The sequence below is a fragment of the Nestor notabilis genome, unplaced genomic scaffold, assembly GCF_000696875.1.
Source record: "Nestor notabilis isolate BGI_N333 unplaced genomic scaffold, ASM69687v1 scaffold30148, whole genome shotgun sequence".
Taxonomy (NCBI): domain Eukaryota; kingdom Metazoa; phylum Chordata; class Aves; order Psittaciformes; family Psittacidae; genus Nestor; species Nestor notabilis.
Genome location: NW_009941087.1, coordinates 1 through 22,430, shown reverse-complemented (window position 1 = coordinate 22,430; position 22,430 = coordinate 1). Strand labels below are relative to the sequence as shown.

The window sequence follows — 22,430 nt, the reverse complement described above, 5'->3', positions numbered from 1 at the left end:
CAAATCGCAAAGTTGACTATAATCAAGTAGCATTGACTGAGTGAGTTGAAAGTATTGCTGAAATGACTTCTGGTGGTGGCAGTTGGAATTTTAGTTATTATTTAGGCAAAACAGTGGAAAAATCTGAAAGGTGCAGCATACTTCCTGAAAATGTGCAGTAAGAAATTTAGTAAAATCAATGTTTCACTTGCTGAAAAAAGCAAAGAAATATGTTGAATGCTGATAAGCATATTCTTTTCTTCTGCTATAATGTCTCTCCTGCCTTTGAATTCAGAAATATTTATTAAAGAAGCTACAGGTCTAAAAGTTTATTCAGATGGACCTTGACCTGCAGGAGAAATGAGTGGACAGCAACCTCATAATGGTCGACAAAAGCAAATGCAGCATCCTGCTTCTGGAATGGAATAACCCCTTTCCAACAGTGTGGCTGGAGACAGTGGTTTATTTCTAAGCAGATTTGCAAAAAGGGATCAGGGTAGGGGGGCAGGTGGTTCTTGCAGACAGCAAGTCGAACCCGACTCAGCAATGTGCCCTGTGGTAAGGAACACTGACAGCACTTTCGGCTATTTCAGCAAGTGTGTAGCCAGCAGCTTGAGGGAAGTCATTCTTACCCCCTGTTCGGCCCTTATGACCCTGCCTCCAAGAGCAGAGTCCAGCTTTGGGCTCCTGGGTGCACAACAGACATGGACATACCAGAGCGAGTCCAGTGGAGGGTCACCAAGATGGCCAGGGGGCTGGAGCACATGATGCAGGGGAGAAGCTGTGGGAGCTGGGCTTGTTCAGCCTTAAGAAGAGACAGATAAAAGGGGATCATAGTGCGGTCTGCAACTACCAAATGGGAGAGCATGAGGAAGGCAGGGCCAGGCTCTGCTTGGATGTGCACAGTGAGAGGATAGGAGGCACCAGGCACAAGCTGCCACCACAAGGTGCAATTACAGGTATGGGGCAGAAAAGCTTCACCATGAGGTTGGTCACATGGAAACAGGGCCTGGAGCAGTTGTAGAATTCCTGTTGCTGGAGATGTTCAGAACTGAGCCTGGCAGGACCCTGAGCAACCAGTTCCACTTGGCCTTGTTCTGAGTAATGGCTTAAAATGATCTCCTGAGGGCCTGGGGTAAGAGGATGGCAATATTATGTAACTTGCCCTGCCTTTTCACCTGACCTTGTTCACTGGATTGTACCCCTTTGTAGACTCACTACTTCACTTTTATTTCTGATTTAAGTTTTAAACAGGCAGGCTGTAAGGAAAAAAGTTCCCTCACATCAACTGTTTTCTGGAAGGACTGTCGTTCTCAGGAGAAGCGTGATGAAATCTGCTGATTGGCACTTAATTTTAAAAGCAGCATTAGTATTTTGTTTCCATTTCAAAAATTGTTATTCTTAGAATGAAGTTACTGTTTTCAAGACCAGGGCAAGTGTAATAATAACAATTTCCTGTCGGAAGATATTAGGAGAACAAAGTGCGTCTTTGGGATACAAACTTTGAACTGCTAATCAAGTATGACAGGGTTAGAGGAAAGTGGTGAATCTTCTGCACCGTAATGCTTTCACTGGTTCAAACCTACGTGTGTAACTGGTTGAAACAAACTTTAAAAGGAAGTAGGAGTTTGGGGTTTGGTTTTTATTTGGGTGTTTTTGGGGTTTGTTTTTGTCTGCAATCAGACTTAAACTAAACAAACATGTAACCTCCCCGTCAAGAAAAACAATGTAGATAAGTGTTATCAGAATTTGTTGCTGTATTTTAAATGTTTTGAGTCTATAGTTAGGCTTGCACGTGCTTACAGTGATGTGTGACTATGAGGAACCTTTCAGGAACCTACAAAGTGTTCATACTACAATTATTCAGTGAAAAGCATTAAATGGTTCTCTGGTGATTTTTGCTGGCTATTTTAAAATTAGGGACAGTGCTTCTAAGCAACTGTTTCCTCTGGCTAAGGAAAATAATCTGATACAAGCTTATGAATTTGGTAAATGAAATCATAATATCAAATGTAACAAAAAGTAGGTTTAACTACTAGTTAAATTTAAAGGGAAAAAAAAACAAACAGAAAAACAAACACCCACCAAAACATGAGCATCCTGTGGATACTTTCCAGTTTTATTCTGCTGCCATAACATAGTCACACAGAAGAGTTGAACTGTAACAGATCATGCTCTGCATTCAAACATTTAACAAATCTTCTCAAAGAAAACATTCCCCAGTCCTTTATTTGCAGGGAATAAATTAAACACAAAAGAAAAAACATATACATGCTTGAAATAAATTTTTACATAGGTATCAAAAAAATTTTGGGGGAGCATTATTTAAGGAATGAAGTCTCAGAACCAGCCTGATGTTCTTATACATTTCAAACAAATGTAAATTATAATGGAACATACTTATTTTATTTACTCCTCAAACTGAAGTGCAGCACAACATAGTTTAAGTGCCTTGGCACCAAAATAAAATACAAATAATTAATAGACTAGGCCATTAGTAAATTCATCATTAATTCATCATTTGTTATGCTTTTTTTAATGCTAAAAGAAGTGTGCAGCAGCTGAAGCCAATTGTGACAATATTTGTTCACATCCATCTTTATTTTCTAGAATATAGCATTTATCTACCTGCAAAGTTATAGATTTGAAACTCCAAGTACAAATTAACAGGATGGAAGCATATACCTAAAATGAAGCATGTTCACACAAACTTTGGACTGCAGAAATGGATGCTGAGCTCAACTTTCCAGACATTTCCTGTCTTAAAATGTAATGTGTTTATATGTTGTTATTAAGCTGACTTAGCCAGCTTTGACCAAAGTCAGCTGAAGCAGCCATTTGGGCTCGTAGAAATTAGGGTTTTTTTTCCCTATCTTTGGAAGCTCCTCTCCCAATAATTTTGTTACGTGTGATAAACTGGAAAAGAAACTTGGAAGTCAAACATATGCAGCTCTCAATCTTTCCTACTTAGGCTTTGAAGTGGCTTGTAATATATGAAATTAACAAAGTGCAAGTGATTACCCAAAGCAAAATCTGATGCCTGATTACCTTTTCTCATCAGAGGATTTTGTCTTGCTTCTTATAACCTTTAAATTGCAATTTAATACTTGGAAATACTTTTAAACTGTACATACTAGCATTTATATAGAGGGAAATTAGGAACAGTTATACTTTTCCTATTAATTCATATAATTCAGCTTCAAGAAGCAGAACAGAATATATATCTGAAAAACATCTAGTTATATAAACATCTTCACCTCGTAAATTAGAGATTAAATAAAGGCATTTAACAATATCATAGCTATTCTAACAACAAAATGTTAGGTGTCTAAAAAGAAGAATTGCATTTATTCAGTAGGATTTTTTTTGCTTGTTGGATTTGGTTTGTTTTTTTTCCCCAAGGATACAGCTTTGTGGAAATAAGCACTGTAACTCAAAAGTTTGCTGTTATTCTTAAACAAAGAGACTTAAAAATAAAAAGAAAAATCCCTATGCATGAAAATAGATGAGGGGGAAGAGAATAAGTGCTTACTGCTTACTTTCCTTCCAAAAGTCAGGAGGTTTGTGCAGGAGTTAGAGGGAAGGCATGAGGGAAGAGATCTAAAAGTTGGGTTACATTTTCTTTTCATTAATACCATTTTAGTGGAATAATATTACAGCAGAGATCCTGGTTACATCTGTCTTATTTCTATTGAAAAATACTTTCTCTCCTTCCCTGTCCCATGGAAAAGCTATTAGATAGATGCTTAGGCCTTAATGAATTACTCCCTCAAGTTGTTTTTAATAATACTTAAATTATAAAGGAAAAAAGAAGAAAAAAAAACCAACTTCAAGTCAAAGTGCAAGCCACCTTGTTTCAGCCCTTCATAAAAGTGTTAATGTTTTTCCTCATTCATCTTCACTTATTTTTTAAATATAAAAGCTGAATGAGCCTTTAGGAACTTAGAGTCCTTCACCCCCAACTGTGTACTCATAACAGTAGATAGTTTCTCTACTCAGCCCAAATTTAATTTGGAAGTCTGTTTTCAAAATACTTATAGAGGGAAGAGTATTTTTAAGCTGCCCTGTTCCTACATGATCAGAAGCACTAAGCAAATCTGTACTTTGCCTATTATTGTAATAAAAATTTCTCTGAATAAGCAGCAGAAAGAAGATTTTAGTCTTAAAGTAATGTAAAAGTTAATTTTTCAAGTTCTATTAGCTACAATAACCTTTCTATGATTGCACAGAAAACTGTTCCAGCCATCTGATTTAAAGGAACAAACTTGATATTCCAAAGCCCACTTTGTGGATGCTAAGAATATGAAAAATATTGTAGAAAAGGTTATTGATTCCAAGTGGAAAAAGTTGAGTTCCTTCCTACAATAATTCTAGAATTTGCCTAGGCTATTCAGGCTTTGGGGAGGAAACTGGAACTCCTACGAGCATAATTAACCTGAGAAGCACAGTTAGTTAGTGGAAAATTCCTGTCATTACTAACTGCCAGCATTTTTAATGCTGTATATTAACTTTGTCTTGTTTTAATCTGACCTTCTGAAATGAAGGTTCACAATAGCGTGACTCGAGCCATACAGAAGAGGACTCTCAATAGAAGTTCTATCAGTTAAGTTGCGGCCAGGGATTCCAGTGTCACTCTTGCTAGTAATACCTTGGAATCCCCAAAAATATGTATCATCAGGGCTTAGAAGGAGGGGGGTGAAAGGGCTGGGGAGAAAGAAGAAAGGGAAGATGAAGATTTTATCTTCAGGTACCATACACTATTTAAGTGCCACTTAGGGAAAAGGCAGCGATAGGAAACTTGAAGATAGTTTTACCCACAGAAAACAATTAAAAATATATCTATAAACACAAAATTTCAGTACTTAAAATGCTGCTATTTTGCTTGCTTCTCGAACTCCACTCAAGTAAGCTCCTGTGACGGTCTGAGGAAAGTGCCTATTTGTAGCCTGTATTTAAACAAACAAAGTTAGTTTTTTCTAGAACTATTAGAACAGATAGAATTTCAGTTTATAATATCACTTTTATTTTCCTTAATCATATATAAACATTTTTAAAAGCCATGGAAAACTACTTAGGAAGGATTTAGGAGGAAATATGTAAGATTTTAGCTACTTCAAAATTTGCAGGCAAATCAACTAGCAAAAGTAGTAGTCTGTTTTGGCATCTGCGCTTTAGTGGGGCAGGTAAGTTCTGATCCAGTATAGAATGCACCTATACCATCAGCAGCATGCATTTGTTATGTTACCCACAAATGGACTAATAGACAATTTGACTAAAGATACAAGTGGATTGCATAGCCTTGTCATGTTCTGCACTTACAGTTTACATGGTTCACTCCTGACCTGAAATATTTGGTAGACTTTCCATGCCAAATAATATTAATAAAAAGGATTCTGAGCCAAAAATCAAAAAATGTTAGAATCATACAATCACAGAACAGTTTGGGTTGGAAAAGACCTTATGATCATAGAATAGTTAGGGTTGGAAAGGACCTTAAGATCATCTAGTTCCAGCCCCCCTGCCACAGGCAGGGATGCCTCACACCAGACCCTGGCACCTCAGGTTCTGTCCAACCTGGCTTTGAACACTGCCAGGGATGGAGCTTTTACCAATTCTTTGGGCAACCTGTTGCAGTGCCTCACCACCCTCACTGTAAAGAACTTCTTCCTGTTAGCTATCCTGAACTTCCCCTGTTTAAGTTTGAACCCATTACCCCTTGTCCTATCGCTACAATCCCTGATGAAGAGTTAGCATATTTGTGTAACAGAGTATTTATGTGCTACCTCTAGATTAATGGTGTTGGTTAGCAAAAGATGATCTTTCATAAGAAATAGTTCCTCAATAAGTTTAATCAACAGTAACAAAGATACTTACCTCACCAGCAAAAAAAATTTTTCCTTGTATGTCTTCAGCTATAATATCATAAGCTTCACCGCTGCCCCCTGTTTTCACAAAGCTATATGCCATCTGGAGCCAAGGGTCTTTGCTCCATTGAGTAACAAAAAACTTCACTGGGTCAGGAACCTCCTGCAAAACAGAAAACGGAAGTTATGCACTGCAAAGAAAAGCTCATAATTGCATAGCTTCATCTCATAACAGTTTCTTTTAATCTTTAGAGTATGCAGATAAGATCACATTTCAGAATTAAATTCCCATTTTCTTTGTTACAATACTAACCACAAAGATAATTTTCTTTGCTAGACTTGCCTGATGCCCAAAACATCACAGCTGCACTGTATTGAATGCAACAAATCTGGATATTGTAATACACCTAGAACTACATGGGGGGGGGGAGGGCGGGTGGAATTCTCAAAATTTTGGAGATAATTTTATTCCAACGGAGAAATAACATTACTTATCTAAGATCAGAAAATGGACTGGCTTGAAAACCAGGTTCAGGGAGAAAAAAAAAAAACCCTACCCAAAACAAACCTAGAAGTCAAGAGTGTCTATAGCTAAGCCATGACAGTAATACTGTGTATTCTTTGTCACATTGCAGCATAAAAATTGCACATAATTCTACCAAAAAGAGCCTGGAAAACAATTGTCTGAGGGCTTAGTCAATTACAGCTGTGTCTTACACCTGGGGAGCTTGTGACAAATAAACAGAAGCACCCCTGGTTGCCTCCTACACAACATCTGATATCAACAAATAGACTGCTCCATTCAGGTAGCACATGAGAAACTAAAGCTCAAGCAATCAAGACAGTGGCTAACCATGGCAAGTTTCATGGACAACCCAGAAGTTCCCATACACCCCTGGAAGCTATCATGTCTTTGAGAATCACACTGTGTTGTGGACAGATGACTGAAATTCACAACTGCTATAAAGCATGGAGATGGACATGAAAATCACTCTTCTAGACCAGAGCATCACTAAAACCAAAGACCTGTTTGCTGCCTCTACATTCTCATGAGATCACAATAGCAGGTATGTGGACTTAAATTGCACGTTATTCTGGTAACTGTAAACTGTCACCAAATGTATGTTTTCTAAGAACAGCTGAGCTTTCAGATACCAAAGGTTTTCCAAGATCATTAATCCTAACATCTGAACCATCAGTAAAACTTGAGAGATCACCCATGAACATTAGCACAAGCATTCCTTGGGATCCAGCTGCTCTAAGTAATTTAAACTAAGGCATTACTTTCTATAGAGTGGAATGCAAATAACATTGCTAAGTGATAGTCTTCTGCTTGCCCCAGATTTCCATGAGTTTTCTATTAGTTTTTATCATAATCATGAGCTGAGGGGAAGAAAAAAGGTAGAAATTTCTGGTGGTTTTTTACACTCAGGATGCAGGGTCCTTGATAAATATTTCTGCCTGTACCTCCATTCCAAGAAAGCTCAGGAAGGGTTGTTTCTTATTATAAGAGTAAGGGATTTGTTTTGGGGGGCATTGTATTTTCAGTTGCTTTTTACATAGGGTGTAGGGAAATCATAATCAAATTAATCTATCTTAAGCTTTTATCATGTATTGGAAGCAGTGCTGACAAAAAAACCCCACCCAACTGTCTCTTAGGAAAAATGACAGCTAAGAAAGAAGCGTGTTTATGTTACCTGACTAAAGTACTGATTTTTATTAATTTGCCTTTCTAAAAGCACTTTGAAGGGTGATAGCTCATTTCTGGTTTTCAATTCATTACCATTTTCCTGCAGACAGATCTAAGATATTTCAATTCACATTTTTCACACAAGAGACCAAACATTGTGTTTTTAAGTGTCTCAAAGGAAGCGTATTCTCTCAAACTGGTAAGAAAGGAAAAATAGTTTTAAACGTCAAAGGTTCTTCTATACAGCATGAAGTAACACGATCGAAAACTTTACATCTTTCGGCAAGTTAATTCATCTCTTAATAAAAGAGTTGTCTTTTACCTGCTCCTTAAACAGCTCTCGAAGCACAGTCATACACTGTTGCAGTACTTGTTTATCATCTAAATTCTTAATGGTTGTCACAGCATCTCCAGTGACCACTGACATTAAAATGCTTTCTTTGCCCTAAAACCAAGACATTAACATAGGAGATCATTTTGAAATTATTAGGCTATTAAGTATTTCTTGAAGACTTCCTTTTAATCAGTACTGACAGAGAGATTCTCAGCTACAAAGCAACTTTTGTTCTAGAGGAAAGTGGGTTTGATTCCTTAGAATAAAGGGTGCATATTCTACAATATTTATGCTCAATTTACTAACATCCTTTGATGTCTTGTTCACATATCTGTGTTACAGTCAGCCCCTTTCACAACTTGCTGAATTATCTGAAAACTTCCTATTTACCTGTTTAAAAGCTACACCAAAACATTTGACATTTATAGTGTTATTGTTTGTGGCAAACCTCTTGAGTTCCAGTTCTGTGCCAAAATTCTACTTCAACTGAATTCCAGTTTCAGAAGGTTGTAATAAAAAGAATCTATTTAAATACTAGTCAGATATATTTTGGATTAGGCAAATACTAAGTTCTCACCAGCAGATTTTGGCCCAATTCTTCTAGCAGAGAATAGCTATCAGGCAAATTAAAAATTATATCTAGTGTCTCTGGACAGCACCAGCACACTGAACCTCATGTAGAATGAATTTAAAAGCACTGAAGAGAAAACTGGTTTTAAGGGAAGTCATGTACAGGTACAGAGAGCTTAGTAATATCTTCACAGGATGGCTTCCTTTTGAAGTAAGCCATAAGGTTACAAAATGACCTTTTAATTGCTGCCAAGTAGTAAACAGCAGTTGTTGTAAAAACCTGAAAAGGTAAGATAAAAATGTGTAATGTGTCTGCTTGGAACTGGCAGGGAAAAGAAACATGATGTCAAGGCACTGTTTTGAATTTGTTTTGAAATTCGTGAGTTTGGGACTGACCCTACAGACCTCAGTTTCATACAAAACTTAGTGTTGGTCTTTTCTTCTGCCATTAATATAGTTATTCAGGCTCGTGCAAGTCACTAAGTGTTAATAAGCCAGCATGATCTTTTTAACAGGATTTTTAGCTGATTTAAGTAAGGGAACAAAAATCCTAAACTGGAAGTGACCAGTAGACTTTATCCCATGTTAGTACATCTGTAGTCAGGTATTAACAGACTTCTATTCAGGGTAGCTTGAAAATAAAAGCACAAACTTTCTTGTATATTATTTTGTATCCAAAAGTAAGAAAATATTCCCATTCATTACAAAGAAGTATCAATCAGATTTTTCTTGATAAACAACACTTCTTCCACTTCTTTTAACAGTTGCATGGATGGGGGGAAAAAGAAAACTTGTTGTTCAGTAATTATTGCACCTAGATTCCTTACTGAATATCTGAAGGGCCAACAGAAAATACAGCTGGCACATGATACCTCTGGATCCATGTCATAGAAAACACTGAAGAGCCCACGCTGGCTGGAATTGGGTGGAACATGACCAAAAAAATCAGCTCCTTGAATTTTACTGTCCCAAAATCTGTAAGGAAACTGCAAGGCAATCTAGAGAGAGAGAAAGAGAGAGATGGAATTAAAGCATTTCATATCTCAAAATTTAAAGCTGAATATGGTCTATGTTCTTCTAATTCTTTGTCCCTTTTTCACTCAATTAGAGACACCCAGTTCTATGAGAGGGTCTCAACAAAGAACATGTGGGTCTGTTTTCCAAGAGGGACAGGGAAGAGAAAAAGATGCTAGTCTCACAAATTGCAGATGCACAGACTGTCAAATTCACAGTGGAAATCATGATGGAAAATGCTCGAGAAATTCAGCAGAATTTTTACAAACCTAATGTACAACTTGGTGATCCCAAGTTCTGTAGTTTCTGAACCTTGACTTTAAATTTCGACATTGTTACAGTGGTGTTCCTGGCATTACTTCGGGTACTACTTTGTTCTAAGCACACATCTGTGATCTTACTAGGGATCATTTCAAGAGAGGCTCTATTTGCACTGGGAAAGCGTAGAAGATTTTACGCTGGTCAAAACACAACTTTCAGTATTCTTCTGAAATAGCTTATGTATTTATTAGGTCAGAAGGACCCAGAATAAGCATATTATTAGAATTTTGGAAGATCTAAGATGATCATGATGGCTTGCTCAAAATTAAGCACAAAACGTTTAAATTGTGAAGTGATTCTGCAAACAATTTCTTTAAAAAAAACCCTATTAAGTTGGGAAATCTAAGAAAGAGAAATACATGTGATCCCCAATATTATTTTGCTCTTTTAGGCTACTGTATACAAGTAAAACCAAATGCATAATAATTCCTGAGGAATACACAGCAAAGGCAACAGGGACAAAGCAGCCAGTGTTTCTATGAAAAGAAAATTAAATGTAATCTGAAATAACTTACCTTCTCAATGACTCCTGCTCCCAAACTATTAATGGCTTTAATTTTTTTTTCTGACAGTGGAGGATTAAACTGAATGGCATTTTTCTGAAGAAGGGCCAGTGGTACAGTTACTAATACCTGAAAGAAATAATTACAACAGTAGCAAAACCTGAATACTTGGATTATCCTTGTCGGATGCAGCATAATACTTACCAGACGTCTTTAGATCAGTGTCTAGTTTTACTCCCCATTAATGAGAAGCTCATGACTTGCATTCAGGAAAGAACAGATCCTATGGTTCATGCGGTTTAAGTGGCCGTCTCGTTGAATTGTTTGTATCAGAGTGGATAACCATGCTACTAATTTTAATACCTCCTGCAAATTATAATCAGTGGCTCTCAGATTAACAAAACTGTCCTTTTTGAAAGGAGAAAAGATGGTCTTTGGTTTGTTTTTTCTTCCTTCACAGATCCCTGCTCTTTAAAATATGCTCAGTAACACTGTTGATGTCAATCCAGTCTGGATCAAATTTATGTGTATTTTTAAAAATTACTAAAGGCTAAATTACACAGCATGAAGCCAGTGGGGATACAAAGAAATACAGGTTGTCAAGTTCTGCATGCCAAAGGCAAAACTTTTAACAGGGCAGATTCACCAGCTAAATGGGGTAATGCTGAACAGGGACTAGAACCAGAAAACATAATTGTCACTTCAAAGACCAGACAAAAATCTATTTGCTTCACATTTTTATTACTACCTTTGTAGTGTCTAGTTCTTAAAGTTAACTAGTACTCAAAACTGAAGCATGCTCAATGAAAAATAAACTCTAGGACCTCCAAATATGAGTCACTTAAGTATATAGTGTTTTCATCTTCGTGGAGAGAAATTGGACTAAATTAGTCTAATGAGGGGGAAGGAAAAAAAGAAAGAAAAAAGGACATGTACTGTGGTCAACATTGAATATTCAATATTGAATATTAATCTTGAAGCGTATTAGGTACCTTTTGTGTTGTCCACACTGTTCCATCTGCAGTAGTGACTTGTACTTCCTCACCAGAATAGTCAATAGTCTGTACCTATTGAGAGACAAATTGAAGAAGGTTATACTACAAAAATATACATATGCAATGCAAATTCAGACAATAGCAAATATATCACCAATCTGAAAACTAGGAATTGAAGAACACAAGTTCTCCAAGAAATACTGAAAGAAAAAAATAGCCTCCATGGAAGGTGAAAAGAAAAGTCATCGTGATTCTAACATATAAGCTCATCATAATATTTAAGTACTGATAGTCCTCAAAGAGGATTTCCAGAAATGCTGAAATGGTCCTCTCTTTATTTCAACTTGTCGTTAATAATAATCACAGGCACAGATCTGTCTGGTCCGAAAGAATACAAAGTTACAATTGTGCGCTTCAAAGCAATCCCAGACAGGCACCACATCAACGTTTTCCAGACTCACTGGGAAATTCAGCCGGATGTCCAGTCCTTCTGCCAATTTATCAATCACAGTAGAATATCCCACAGTTAGAAGAGTGTGATCTCCAGCAAACTGTGCAAAAAATTCATTGTGGTCCCATGAGCGTGCAGATACCTGTGGACAGAACATAACTAGCTGTCTCTACAGGTGAGGTGACATGGCTGCTAGCAAAAGTCACACAGTTTAGAAGAAGCCACCATAATTCCTTTCACAACTGGAAAAAAAAAAATGTGTATCACCGGAATGTATGGCAACACTGACAAAACCAAACAGCTTGTTTAGCTAAGGGCACTATACAACATATGAATTGCTAGATTAAGAAATGTCATAATATGGGTTGGTCAATAGCAGGTAATTTATAGATCTGCTTAGCAGAGAAAACAAGGAAAGCAGTACAAAATTTCTGGTGGATTGCAGTGTATTTATTTTGGTTTTCTGTCTCTAGCAAAGAAATCAGATTTTACAGCCTTAAGACTTCAAATAATAATTGAAGTATTTTATTTCCCAGCATGAAGGGAAAAATGAGATACTGAAAGATCTCAGTGGAAATTTTCTGTCACTTTAGACTTTCCTCCATGATATCTTTCATTGATCTCCCCCACCCCTGCAAACTAGTAGTACAAGTGGTGATTGCTTAGTGCAACTATCACTAGGCAGTAAAAAATACGAAGCAATTCTCAAACTGCTATTCAAATGCCAATTCCTATCACTGCGGTTGCATTTACTTTATATTTTGAGTTTAAAATTGAAGGTAAGATAGATTTTAACATTTTTCTTATTTCCCCTGGGTGTTTGTGAAGTGTGAAGACTTGACACATCAAACTATTTTCCACTGACTGCCCATGGTCTTGAAGATTTTTATTATGTTATGTGCTTCTCAGTTCAGATCAGATTTGTGCATCTGCACAGATCAGTCAGCTGTCCCACTACTGTAATACAATTAACTCTAAACATCTTTAACCCAAGCAACAGGACTGAGTAAATAATGCAGTGCAAACAGCATCATACTTTGATATCCATTTCCTGAACTGCTTGATTAAAACTGAAGTCACGAGGAATGCCAAGTATCACATAGTCAACAGAATACCTAGGAGTGGTGAACTGGGGCCCACCGTCAGGGTGTTGGGATACTTCAGAAGTTAAATGCATTTAACTTCAAGATACCTAGCAAGGTAGAGAAATACCTCAGTTTTTAAACACAGAACTGAGAATCAGAAGTCACACAACATGTGAGGAGGAGTAACTCTCCTGTGAATCCTACCACCCAGTATCTCAGCAAGATGTCCTTCTCCACTGCACCATCTACTCTCAACTTCCATGTTAAGAAGGATCTCACTGGAAGCAAGTCATGAACTCCTGACAGATTACCTAAGGCAGTGCTGCAGTCTGTATCACAGTGCATTTAAAGAACATGTTTGGGACATAGAAATTTAGGGGTAGCTGATTCTTCCTTAGGGGCCATGGGATGGATCAGTTGATTTCTCAGTGTTGTTTCCAACCCTATTTCCTGTGAAGCTCAACCATATCAGAACACAGTTGTCAAAACTCACCTGAGAGAGGTTGCTGCCACAGGCATACTCCAAATTACTGAGATGGAACTGTAGTACTTTTTCTTCAAGCTCACTGAACTGGATACCAGACTCCTGAATAAAGGCTTTATAGATCTCTTGTATTTTTTCTGTGAAATAATATGTTTAAAACAAGAATATATCATGATTTGTCAAAAGTCCTGCTGCATTTCAATAATACTGATCTCTGGATCGCAAGATTTTCATGCTTATTGCTAATTTGCACCAAGACATTTTCCTTCTCATAAGGGGAAAAAAAAAAAAAAAAAACAAACTAAAAAAAAAAGGCAAGAACTTTCTGGTGATAAACAACTTTGTTGTTTGATCATAGGTTTCTCTAGTAAACAGGAAGCTTTAGGATAAAAAAGAGGTTAAAATGATTTCAAAGAAAATAAGAAAAGAAAGGAAACACTGCAACAGCACAGCTGGGCTAGCCAGTTGAGACAGGATTTTTAGCTATCATCAATACATAGTAGAAGATATTTCAAGGAAAATACTCCTTAAGATAATGGAGAATCCTTGCAAGTAAATCCTTTCTTAATTTTTACAAAACCAAAAAAGCTGAGAAATTTGGTCCAGAGTTCACTGAAGAACATAGGAGCTGCTAATTCTGTCTTACAGAATCCAGCTGGAAAGATTCGGAAGGCAGACATTTGTGAGCCAGGTTTTTTTTTGTTGTTGTTGTTGAATGTGCTTGCATGCTGTAAATGTGGTGGGAGGCGTTACCAATGGAGATGGGAATATTCTTGCCAACAGAAGACTTTGATCAGGCTCTTTTTTAGACAGATTGATCAAAAAGTATAAGAGTACTTATATTAATCAAAAAGTATAAGAGTTACATACCAACTATGGCCTGCTTCAGCAAGAAACACATCTTTCTAACTGCTAATGCCACTAGTTAGACTGAAAAAGCTACCTCATGAAAACAAGATACTACATCAGAAGTCATACAGTATTATAAAAGCCTACCAATTAGACTTAAAAGTTACAAGTGACATTTTGGTCTGTGTGTATAAGATAGTCCTCCACAGAGCCAGGTTATCACTGTTGGATTTAAGGTCAGGTGTACAACCATACAATTCTAAAAATGTCTGCTGTAAAAGCCAATTTAAAATACAAGTCTATGAACACAGCCAACATCTTCACTTTGCAATACCTCCCACTTACCACCAAGAGGAACATCTTGATGTTGAGTTTTATCTTTTCTCCACTCAGAGACAACATCTAGGATGGCATTGAAATGAAAGTCCATACGTTTGTCAATGGTGGGATCTGTTATCCTTCCACCTTCCTGGATCAAGTCACATTTCTCCCCTAGTTTGTGCATTTTAATGCCAAGCTTAAGAAAAAGACATTTTATTGCTTTTTAAGTATGGAAAAACTAGAGTGCATAGTCTGCTCGAAGTTATTTAAACTAAGTCAAATCCCTCGTATTTAAGTGATGCCAGTTAAAAAATGTTCACAACTTTAAATAATTAATCAGACTAACTCAAGCTTTCATTCTCCTAAAACTGAAATACCAACAATTTTTCATTTTGTTGATTGTCCACAAACTGTTTCTCCCCACTCGGCCATCCTTCTCTTTATCAGGGATTTCCAGAAACCTTACGTCTAACTTTCCTCTCAGGCCAGGGGCTAGTACGGAAATGTTGGATCTGGTCATCAAACATGATGAACCAGTCTCCTTCATTTCTACCTTACCTTATTCTCTAAATACCCATAAAAATAATTTCCTGGAATTTTCTGCTACCTGATGCCCAAATAGTTCCCTGCATTCAGGAACTGACAGGATGTTGCTTGACGATTACCTCCAATTTTATTAACAAGCAAGCAGAGAAAGAAATTATTTGGAATTAAACCTTCTAGAGTACCTCACTCTACTTGTCTAAGTTGTATCAAACACACAACAGAACTAAATCAGAATAAACTTCTTCCCAGGGCCCTGTTACATAACGGTGCACTCCAGTGTTTTTCACATATCCTCACAAATCTCTAGGCATTTGGTCACCACTGCAGATCCATTCTCAAGATAGAGTTGTACTTTGAATGAAAGACAATATCAAACGACCACAAAGTGATGGGCACCCAGGATATTCAGAAGCCATTGCTCCTCACCTCATAACTAAAACATGATTAAAAAAAAAGAAAGCCAAACATCCTCATGAAAAAAAATCCCCTCACGACACTATAGAGCACTATACAGCTAAAACAGCATGGGCTGGATTTGCAAGCCTCTCTGAACAAAATCCGTATTCTGGTTCCGCTTGGAGAAATTCAGCTTCCTGCCCAAAAACACCCAAATGAAACAAAACTAACAAACAAAAATCTAACTGTAGTGTGTTTGCATTAGTAGTTGTTGGATATAATCATCTTGTGTGAAATTGAACTAGAAATGTGGAGGCTTAGCAAAAGCAAGCACATCACAGAAGTATATATTATGACAACATAGCAATAACCTCCCACCGTAAATCCTTTCTCAGCTCTAAGAATGTCTGCTGAGGACCTTTTACATTATTATCTCCAGAAAAAGGGAAAACAAAAAGTGGTTCATTCTGGTTCTGAAGCTGAAGCTTTTCTTTACATAACGTACCATTCTACAGCCCTTCTTTGTCCCCAGCTGTTATCAAAGATAAAATAGCAACACAGGCTTTACTTACACCACAGAAGAGTGGTTTAATCATGACATGAAAATGAACTCCCACCCTTATCCAGCCACTCAAACCTGGCTTTAATGACAGTTTTTCACTAGTGATAATGCATGACCGCTGCAGGGAACCCACTTGCTCACACATTAGTGCCATTGGGTTGTTGACACATCCATTGACGATTTGTGCACCTCTTCCAACAGTGACTCCTTTGAATGTCTTGTCATCCCACACTCGGCCACCAATTCTGTCTTTAGCTTCCAGGATAATGACCTATGACACAATGCAGCTTAGTAAATTGTAAGATTTTATTATATTAAACATATCTGCTCAACTCCAGAGAAAGGAGAAAACAAACACAAAAAACCCCAAGCAATCCAGCAATGCTAACAATCTTTATTTTTGTTTGTTGATGTTGTCCACTTATGCATTTAAATTGTCTTTTAAAGGTTACCCTTTGAGATATACGCATATAAAATAACTGTTAATTTAAGAAATTACCCTAACAAAAATAGGCTTAGGACGTATTCAGGACATCTCAAAATTAGATTTAAGGCTATTTATATATGTATTTAAGTGCTAGAGGCTGTTAAGCACAATGATCTGGGTGCAGTGTCCATCTGAGGAAATCCATACACCTTTTGGAGAAATTTAATCCTGGGATATTCCAAGAAAACCCCATTCTCATGTGTTTCCACCATTCATACTCCTACAGCATCCACTACCTGTCACAGAGAGACACAGGATACTGGACTAGGTAGATACTTGACTGATTATGTTTACACTTATTTACTTACCTTTTTATTTTTAGAGAAACATCGTCTCTCCAGAGCAGTAGAAAGTAACAGTGTGTGTGTGTATATATATATATAATGTATCATATATTTAAAAAAGGGTCTTACCAGTTGATACTTTATGTATTTTACTGCAGGATAGCTTTCCGAAAGACTTGGAGTATGGAAAGGCTGTACTGCAATTTGCTACTTAGGAACCAAAGAGTGAGAAAATGGGCCTATAGGATTCAGGGAGTCATAAATATATACATGTCTGAACATATAAATATGTCAATCTGGAAAGTCGGATGCTTATTTATTTCCTTAAACATCAGCTTTGCAAACACTTTATGTGTAAAGAGTCCCATAGAATACAGTTATGTCAACATGTAAATATTGTGAGATCACACTGTCAAATATGAGAAAGGGAAAATACATAAAATTTGATTGTTTTTAATAAGCAACAAGGAAGTACAGTAAAGTGCACAAACAAAAGAAACTTTCACCTCATTTAAATAGCCATCATTATCTACAGTCACATTTTTTGGACATGATTATCTCCCCTGTATGAATGTCTCTCCTATTCTCCTAAACCAAGCCTATGAAAATATTCACTGCACGCTTTGTTGAATTTTAGATACCTATAAATGCTGTTTTAAACCAGCAGATATACTCAGTAAGCCCCTAGATTTACAAATTAAGATACCCTATACATAAATGTCTGTAACAAGAATGTAATTATTATTTTTTCTTTCATTTTAATGAAGAACACTTCCAAAGCAGAGAAGTAATGTAAGTAATGTAATGTAAAGTTTCTTACCTTAATTCCAAAGTTGTGCAGCTGTCGGGCTGCTGCTAATCCTGCTGCACCAGCCCCAACAATAATGACAGATTTCTAAGAAATAAAAATAAACAAAGAATGAAATAAAATAGTTAGAACTAGAGTAGAAATTATCATGTGTATTTATTTTTCTTCTTGCTTAAGTTAAAAATACCTGTAGGTTTCAGAAGTTTAGGCTCTCTTGTCCTCTAAAGTCATCAGTGATGATAACTTTTAAAGATGACAGTGCATTTAATACAGAGAAAAGATAAATTGTAGCTTTAAAAATAGTTACAACTTTTAAGGACTTTAAAAGTAGATGTCTCCATTTTTTTTAACTGAAACATCTGTAGTTATCAGCCAAGTAACAAAATCTAACTGAAGTTATCAGACAAGAAACATGCTTACCTTGTAATAATTTCAATCACAGACTGGGTTGAGCAGTAAAGACTATTGTATAAATTAAAAACATATACAAATACACTTTCCAAACATAAAGCAGCTTACAATTTCCAGGAGATATTCCATTACAGAATGCATTAATAAATTTGATAATTAATATGTGCTGTTAAGCAAATTGCTAGTCATAAATATGTACTCTTTAATCGTAGTTCTTGCAAACCAATATGGAATAGGAGTTTTCTCACCTGTGGAACCAGAGGTGTATTGTAAGGTTAAGCCATGAGAAGAACATAAGTGTATCATATATTTTTCACACAGTTCCCATCCATCTGAAAAGCTCATAGGAAGTACAAATCCATAGTACTGAATTCCACAGATCTTTGTGGGAACAAAAACCTTGCTGGGAAGAGTCTCATGTCTGTAGTTTCCATAATCATTGAAGGCAGATTAGAACCATGTGAAAAACATACAATGTGTTTGCTTTTAGATGTAATTTTACCTATCATTCAAAAAAAATTTGGAACCAAAATAATACAACATATGCCATGTAGTTTTATAGCACTAATGACGCAGGGATTACTACAGCAACTTACATTGTGGTATTCTTTAGGAAGGAGATAGTGGTCAGGACTGACTGATAAAATCCCTGTATTAATTAGCCCTTTCCTTGTCATAAAATAAAGTATCCTCTCCATTTCATGTACACAGCGAATACGCACAAGCCCACGAACAATGATGTGATGGATACATTTTTGCGGGGTAAGAGCCTCCTGCAAAGGAGAAAGAGAGTTGATTTTGTAATAATCTTTTTTTTCCATGCATTTACGTCATATTTAAACTGTAAACCAGATGGTAAAAATTAATCATGAATCAGGCTTCTGAGAGCATTTTTAAATCAAGTTGTGTGGAATTTTCTTTCTAGCCAGCTTTACACAGTAAAGTAACAATTTATTAAGCTAGATTAACATGGAATAAAAGCAAATGAGTCTACCAGATACTCTCACAAGCTCCATGGTGTGCTCCATTACTACAGGAATTGAAATGCATCCCTGATTGCAAAATTAATCTACCTGGTGGCAATGCTCACAATGACATTCCAGTAAAATCCATTCCAAAATGGCATTCCAAGTGAAAATAGATCTATATTCAAAACTTTCACATAAATATAGACATCAGTATCTGAAAGCCTCTGTATGTGAAGTTCCAGCAATTCCATTGAAGGCAGCGTCACAGAGTTAGCATGAGTAAAAAGACTATCACTTCCCTGACCAACAGTCATGAAAAAAAGAAAATCAAAAAGCACCCACAAACACTTTAAAATTGAATAGCTGGGTCCACTCTGTAGAGTTTCAGTACTTTTGAAACTTTCATATTTTCCTGCAAAAGAAGCTCCTACGTGTTAAAATTAGAAATAAAAAAAAAAATAAATAAAAAACAAAAGCCACCCGAACATCTGAGAAGAGAGTCCACATCCCCCAAAAGGAGATATGTTTTTGTAAACAAATTAACTATTAGCATCTCTTACCTTACAGTTTGTATACCACAGAGCCAAAATCAGGTTTCTCAAAGCCAAGTACATGGTGGGGTCTCGTGAATATTCTGGGAACTCATAGAGCTCATCCAGTTCCATGACATCTGGCCTCACACAAAGTGCTTTCCCACATTCATTGGGCTGGTAAAAAGGCTGGAAATACTTGTTCATGCCTGCAACTGGATAAAGATGCACCAAGAACCGGTCATATTCCGACGTACCTTCATCACATCCTTTTCCCTCTTAAGATGATCCGCTGACCTCAGACAGATAAACAAGTAACAAAGTTTTCCAGCCTCTAGCCACCTTCAGAATGATTTCATTTGAATTGCCATCCCCTCTCCAACCCTCTAGGCTGTGCAGTATTAATTATTGTCCTACTACCTGATGGGTATGCCTTGGACCTATCAGAGCTTAAGTTTTGTCAGAGAAACAGCATGCGCCTCAGATGCCATGATGAGTCCAGTAAGGAACGGGATCTAAACTCAAGTCTAAGGTTCATCACTGTACCGGCTCATGCAGTACTCTGAAACCCTTCAGCTTCAACTCCCAGTACTGCCCAGAGTGGGCAATAACTAAAAGTAATCATCTTCCACATGCAGGATTGGTAGCAATGAAGTTTCCTGTTTCTTAAGCAGATAAATATCTGTTGAACAGATTTATTTTCAGCGTCTAAGGAGAGCAGAGCCTGCTAAGACAACACAGAAGCTGATCTTCCCTCAAAGCACTCTCTCCACGATGAGTATTGGAATCCTGAATTACCTTTCTCTGTACCTGACCTATTCTGCAGATCTGCACTCCCAGGCTGTCAGCCTCAGACCTGTCATTAGCAAAAAAAAAATAAACAGAATCTGAGTGACTTAAGAAATCAAATCCTTTTCTCCAAAGGCCCAAAGATCCACAATACCAAAACTAGCAGAATCATGTTTTGTTTTGATAAATCTTAATTTCCTTAAGAACACAATCTTTAAGTACCTACATGTTAATTTCCCATTTCTATAAACAAATGACAAGTGGTAAACAAAAAGCCTATGCAGTCTCTGCTTACTCCCTAAAGAAAAGCCGTACAAAATGTATTACCTTTACCTTACAAAACGAGTAAATTGCATCGAAGATATACAGAGGCAGTTACACAGAGAGTGTGTATCAGTGCTGAGAAACAGAACCAGTACTTCCAATCAGAGGCATTATGTGTCTTATAAACTCAGTTACAAGACAAAATTTCTCACACCTATTTAAGCAACTAGAGCCCTGCAGATGGCCCTTACCAGTCAAATTAGGCACGCTCTTTAAGTGCTCTAACTTCACAAGGTTGGATTCACCAGGTAACCGATTGGTGCTGGTACAGGATGGACTCATGCCCACGCAGTCGGGATAATATGCAGCTAGAAAGGGAGCTGCCACACTGTCTTTCAGCAAGGGAGGGAGTATGAGCATGGAGTACCACCAATGGTCTGAAACTTCAGCCACTCTCTGGCCAAGCGGAGAAGTGAAGGAAAGAGGGGAGAAGAGAACACGTCAGTACTTTGAAAACGTTGGAAAATTAACCAGTTCCCCCCTCCCTCAAAAACTGAGTCCAATAAGCACTAAAGTACCAGCCTCCGAATTGCAAGTCATAAAGACATTTTCTCTCCCTCTTTCCCCTTCCTCAGCCTGACACAGAAAACCTGTAGCATTAATCTCTTCCTCAGAAATGGAGGTGAAACTTCAGAAACTCCACATCCACGTGGAAAGCAAACAGATGAGACATGCCATGACAACACATCTATGTCTTATAAGGCCCTTTATAAAATATTCACAGGCAATAATTCATCCACAATAATTTATCCAGAAATCTGAATTTAGGAAAGTCTATGCTAACTGATCAATTTAATTTAGGTTCTGCTATCCCCTTCAAAGACCTTTTAAAACCCTAACAAATGCTAATGATTCAGCCTTATTTTACAAGTCAGACATGCATTAAAGAAACAAACCACAAAGCTGCTACAAGAGACAACAGTAAGCTTGAACATGTTTCCTGGGATAGAGGTACTTCAGGCACACTTGTCAACACTGGCTTATTGAACATGCAGTTCAACATCTGAAATGCAGGGTTACATGATCATAAACCCATTGAAATACCAACATGCATCAAGACTAGTCTTGTGTTATGAGGGAGAGGAGAAAGAAAACATGTTTTGATGTTCTCTTGCAGTCTTCAGATAGAGGAGACTAGCTTGACTAAAGATAGAAACCACCTGGAAGACAGGGAAATCTTAGGATGGGGAATTCTGTTTGAAAGCTGGCAACTGAAGACTGTTTTGCCTTTATCAAAAATGAGAATTAGCAGTAAACCTTGAATCACAGGGCACAGCTCAAAGACACCAGGAACCGCCTGGAAGCTAATTGTTATGGTAAGGTTAAAGAGGAAAAATAGGAGAAAGTAGAAGGCCCTAGGCTCTGTTGCAAATAGTGTCTGACAGTTTCCTGAGCAAAATGCATAAATACTGCCGTAATTGGCCAAAGGACCAAGAAAATGAAATAAATATGTTGTGCTTTAGGACTGCTTTCATATTCTAGAACAAATGAGGAGGAACAGTCACTACTCACCAAGTCCTCAGGCATGGAACACTGGTCTGAGCCCTCAGTCTGAAAGAAAAGCAAACAATATCAGAGCTATTCTTAAGCTGTACAACAAAAATTAAATGTAAACCAAAGTAATTTGTCTATGGCATAGTTCTTTAAAGTGTTAGTATTAGCCTTCTGTAACAAAGATGATTATGTTAGTCAAAAATAGTGTAATGCCTGCGTAATTAAAAAACTCAACAGACCATAAATTAAAAACAGAACAGAAAATGTTTCTCATTCGTTAAGTTAGTTTCTACTGATCAGACATTAAAATATACATTCTATTCCATGAAATGAAGTGGAACACTGAAACAAACAAATGAAGAAAAGGGGGG

At 37.1% G+C, this 22,430-nt stretch overlaps 1 protein-coding gene across 1 annotated transcript; it reads right to left on the bottom strand.

Annotated features, from left to right (window-relative positions):
• Window positions 1-4,841: 4,841 nt before the first annotated feature.
• On the bottom strand, window positions 4,842-22,116 carry KDM1B (lysine (K)-specific demethylase 1B; the record flags this gene model as incomplete). The annotated part of the gene is made up of 15 exons (XM_010020701.1): window positions 4,842-4,925; window positions 5,854-6,006; window positions 7,856-7,978; window positions 9,310-9,435; window positions 10,288-10,404; window positions 11,268-11,342; window positions 11,732-11,863; window positions 13,300-13,427; window positions 14,485-14,656; window positions 16,098-16,235; window positions 17,556-17,630; window positions 18,551-18,727; window positions 19,483-19,667; window positions 20,757-20,961; window positions 22,078-22,116. Coding segments are annotated over 15 exons (1,929 nt in total), but the record flags the coding sequence as incomplete, so codon positions are not given.
• Between the last annotated feature and the right edge of the window lie 314 nt (window positions 22,117-22,430).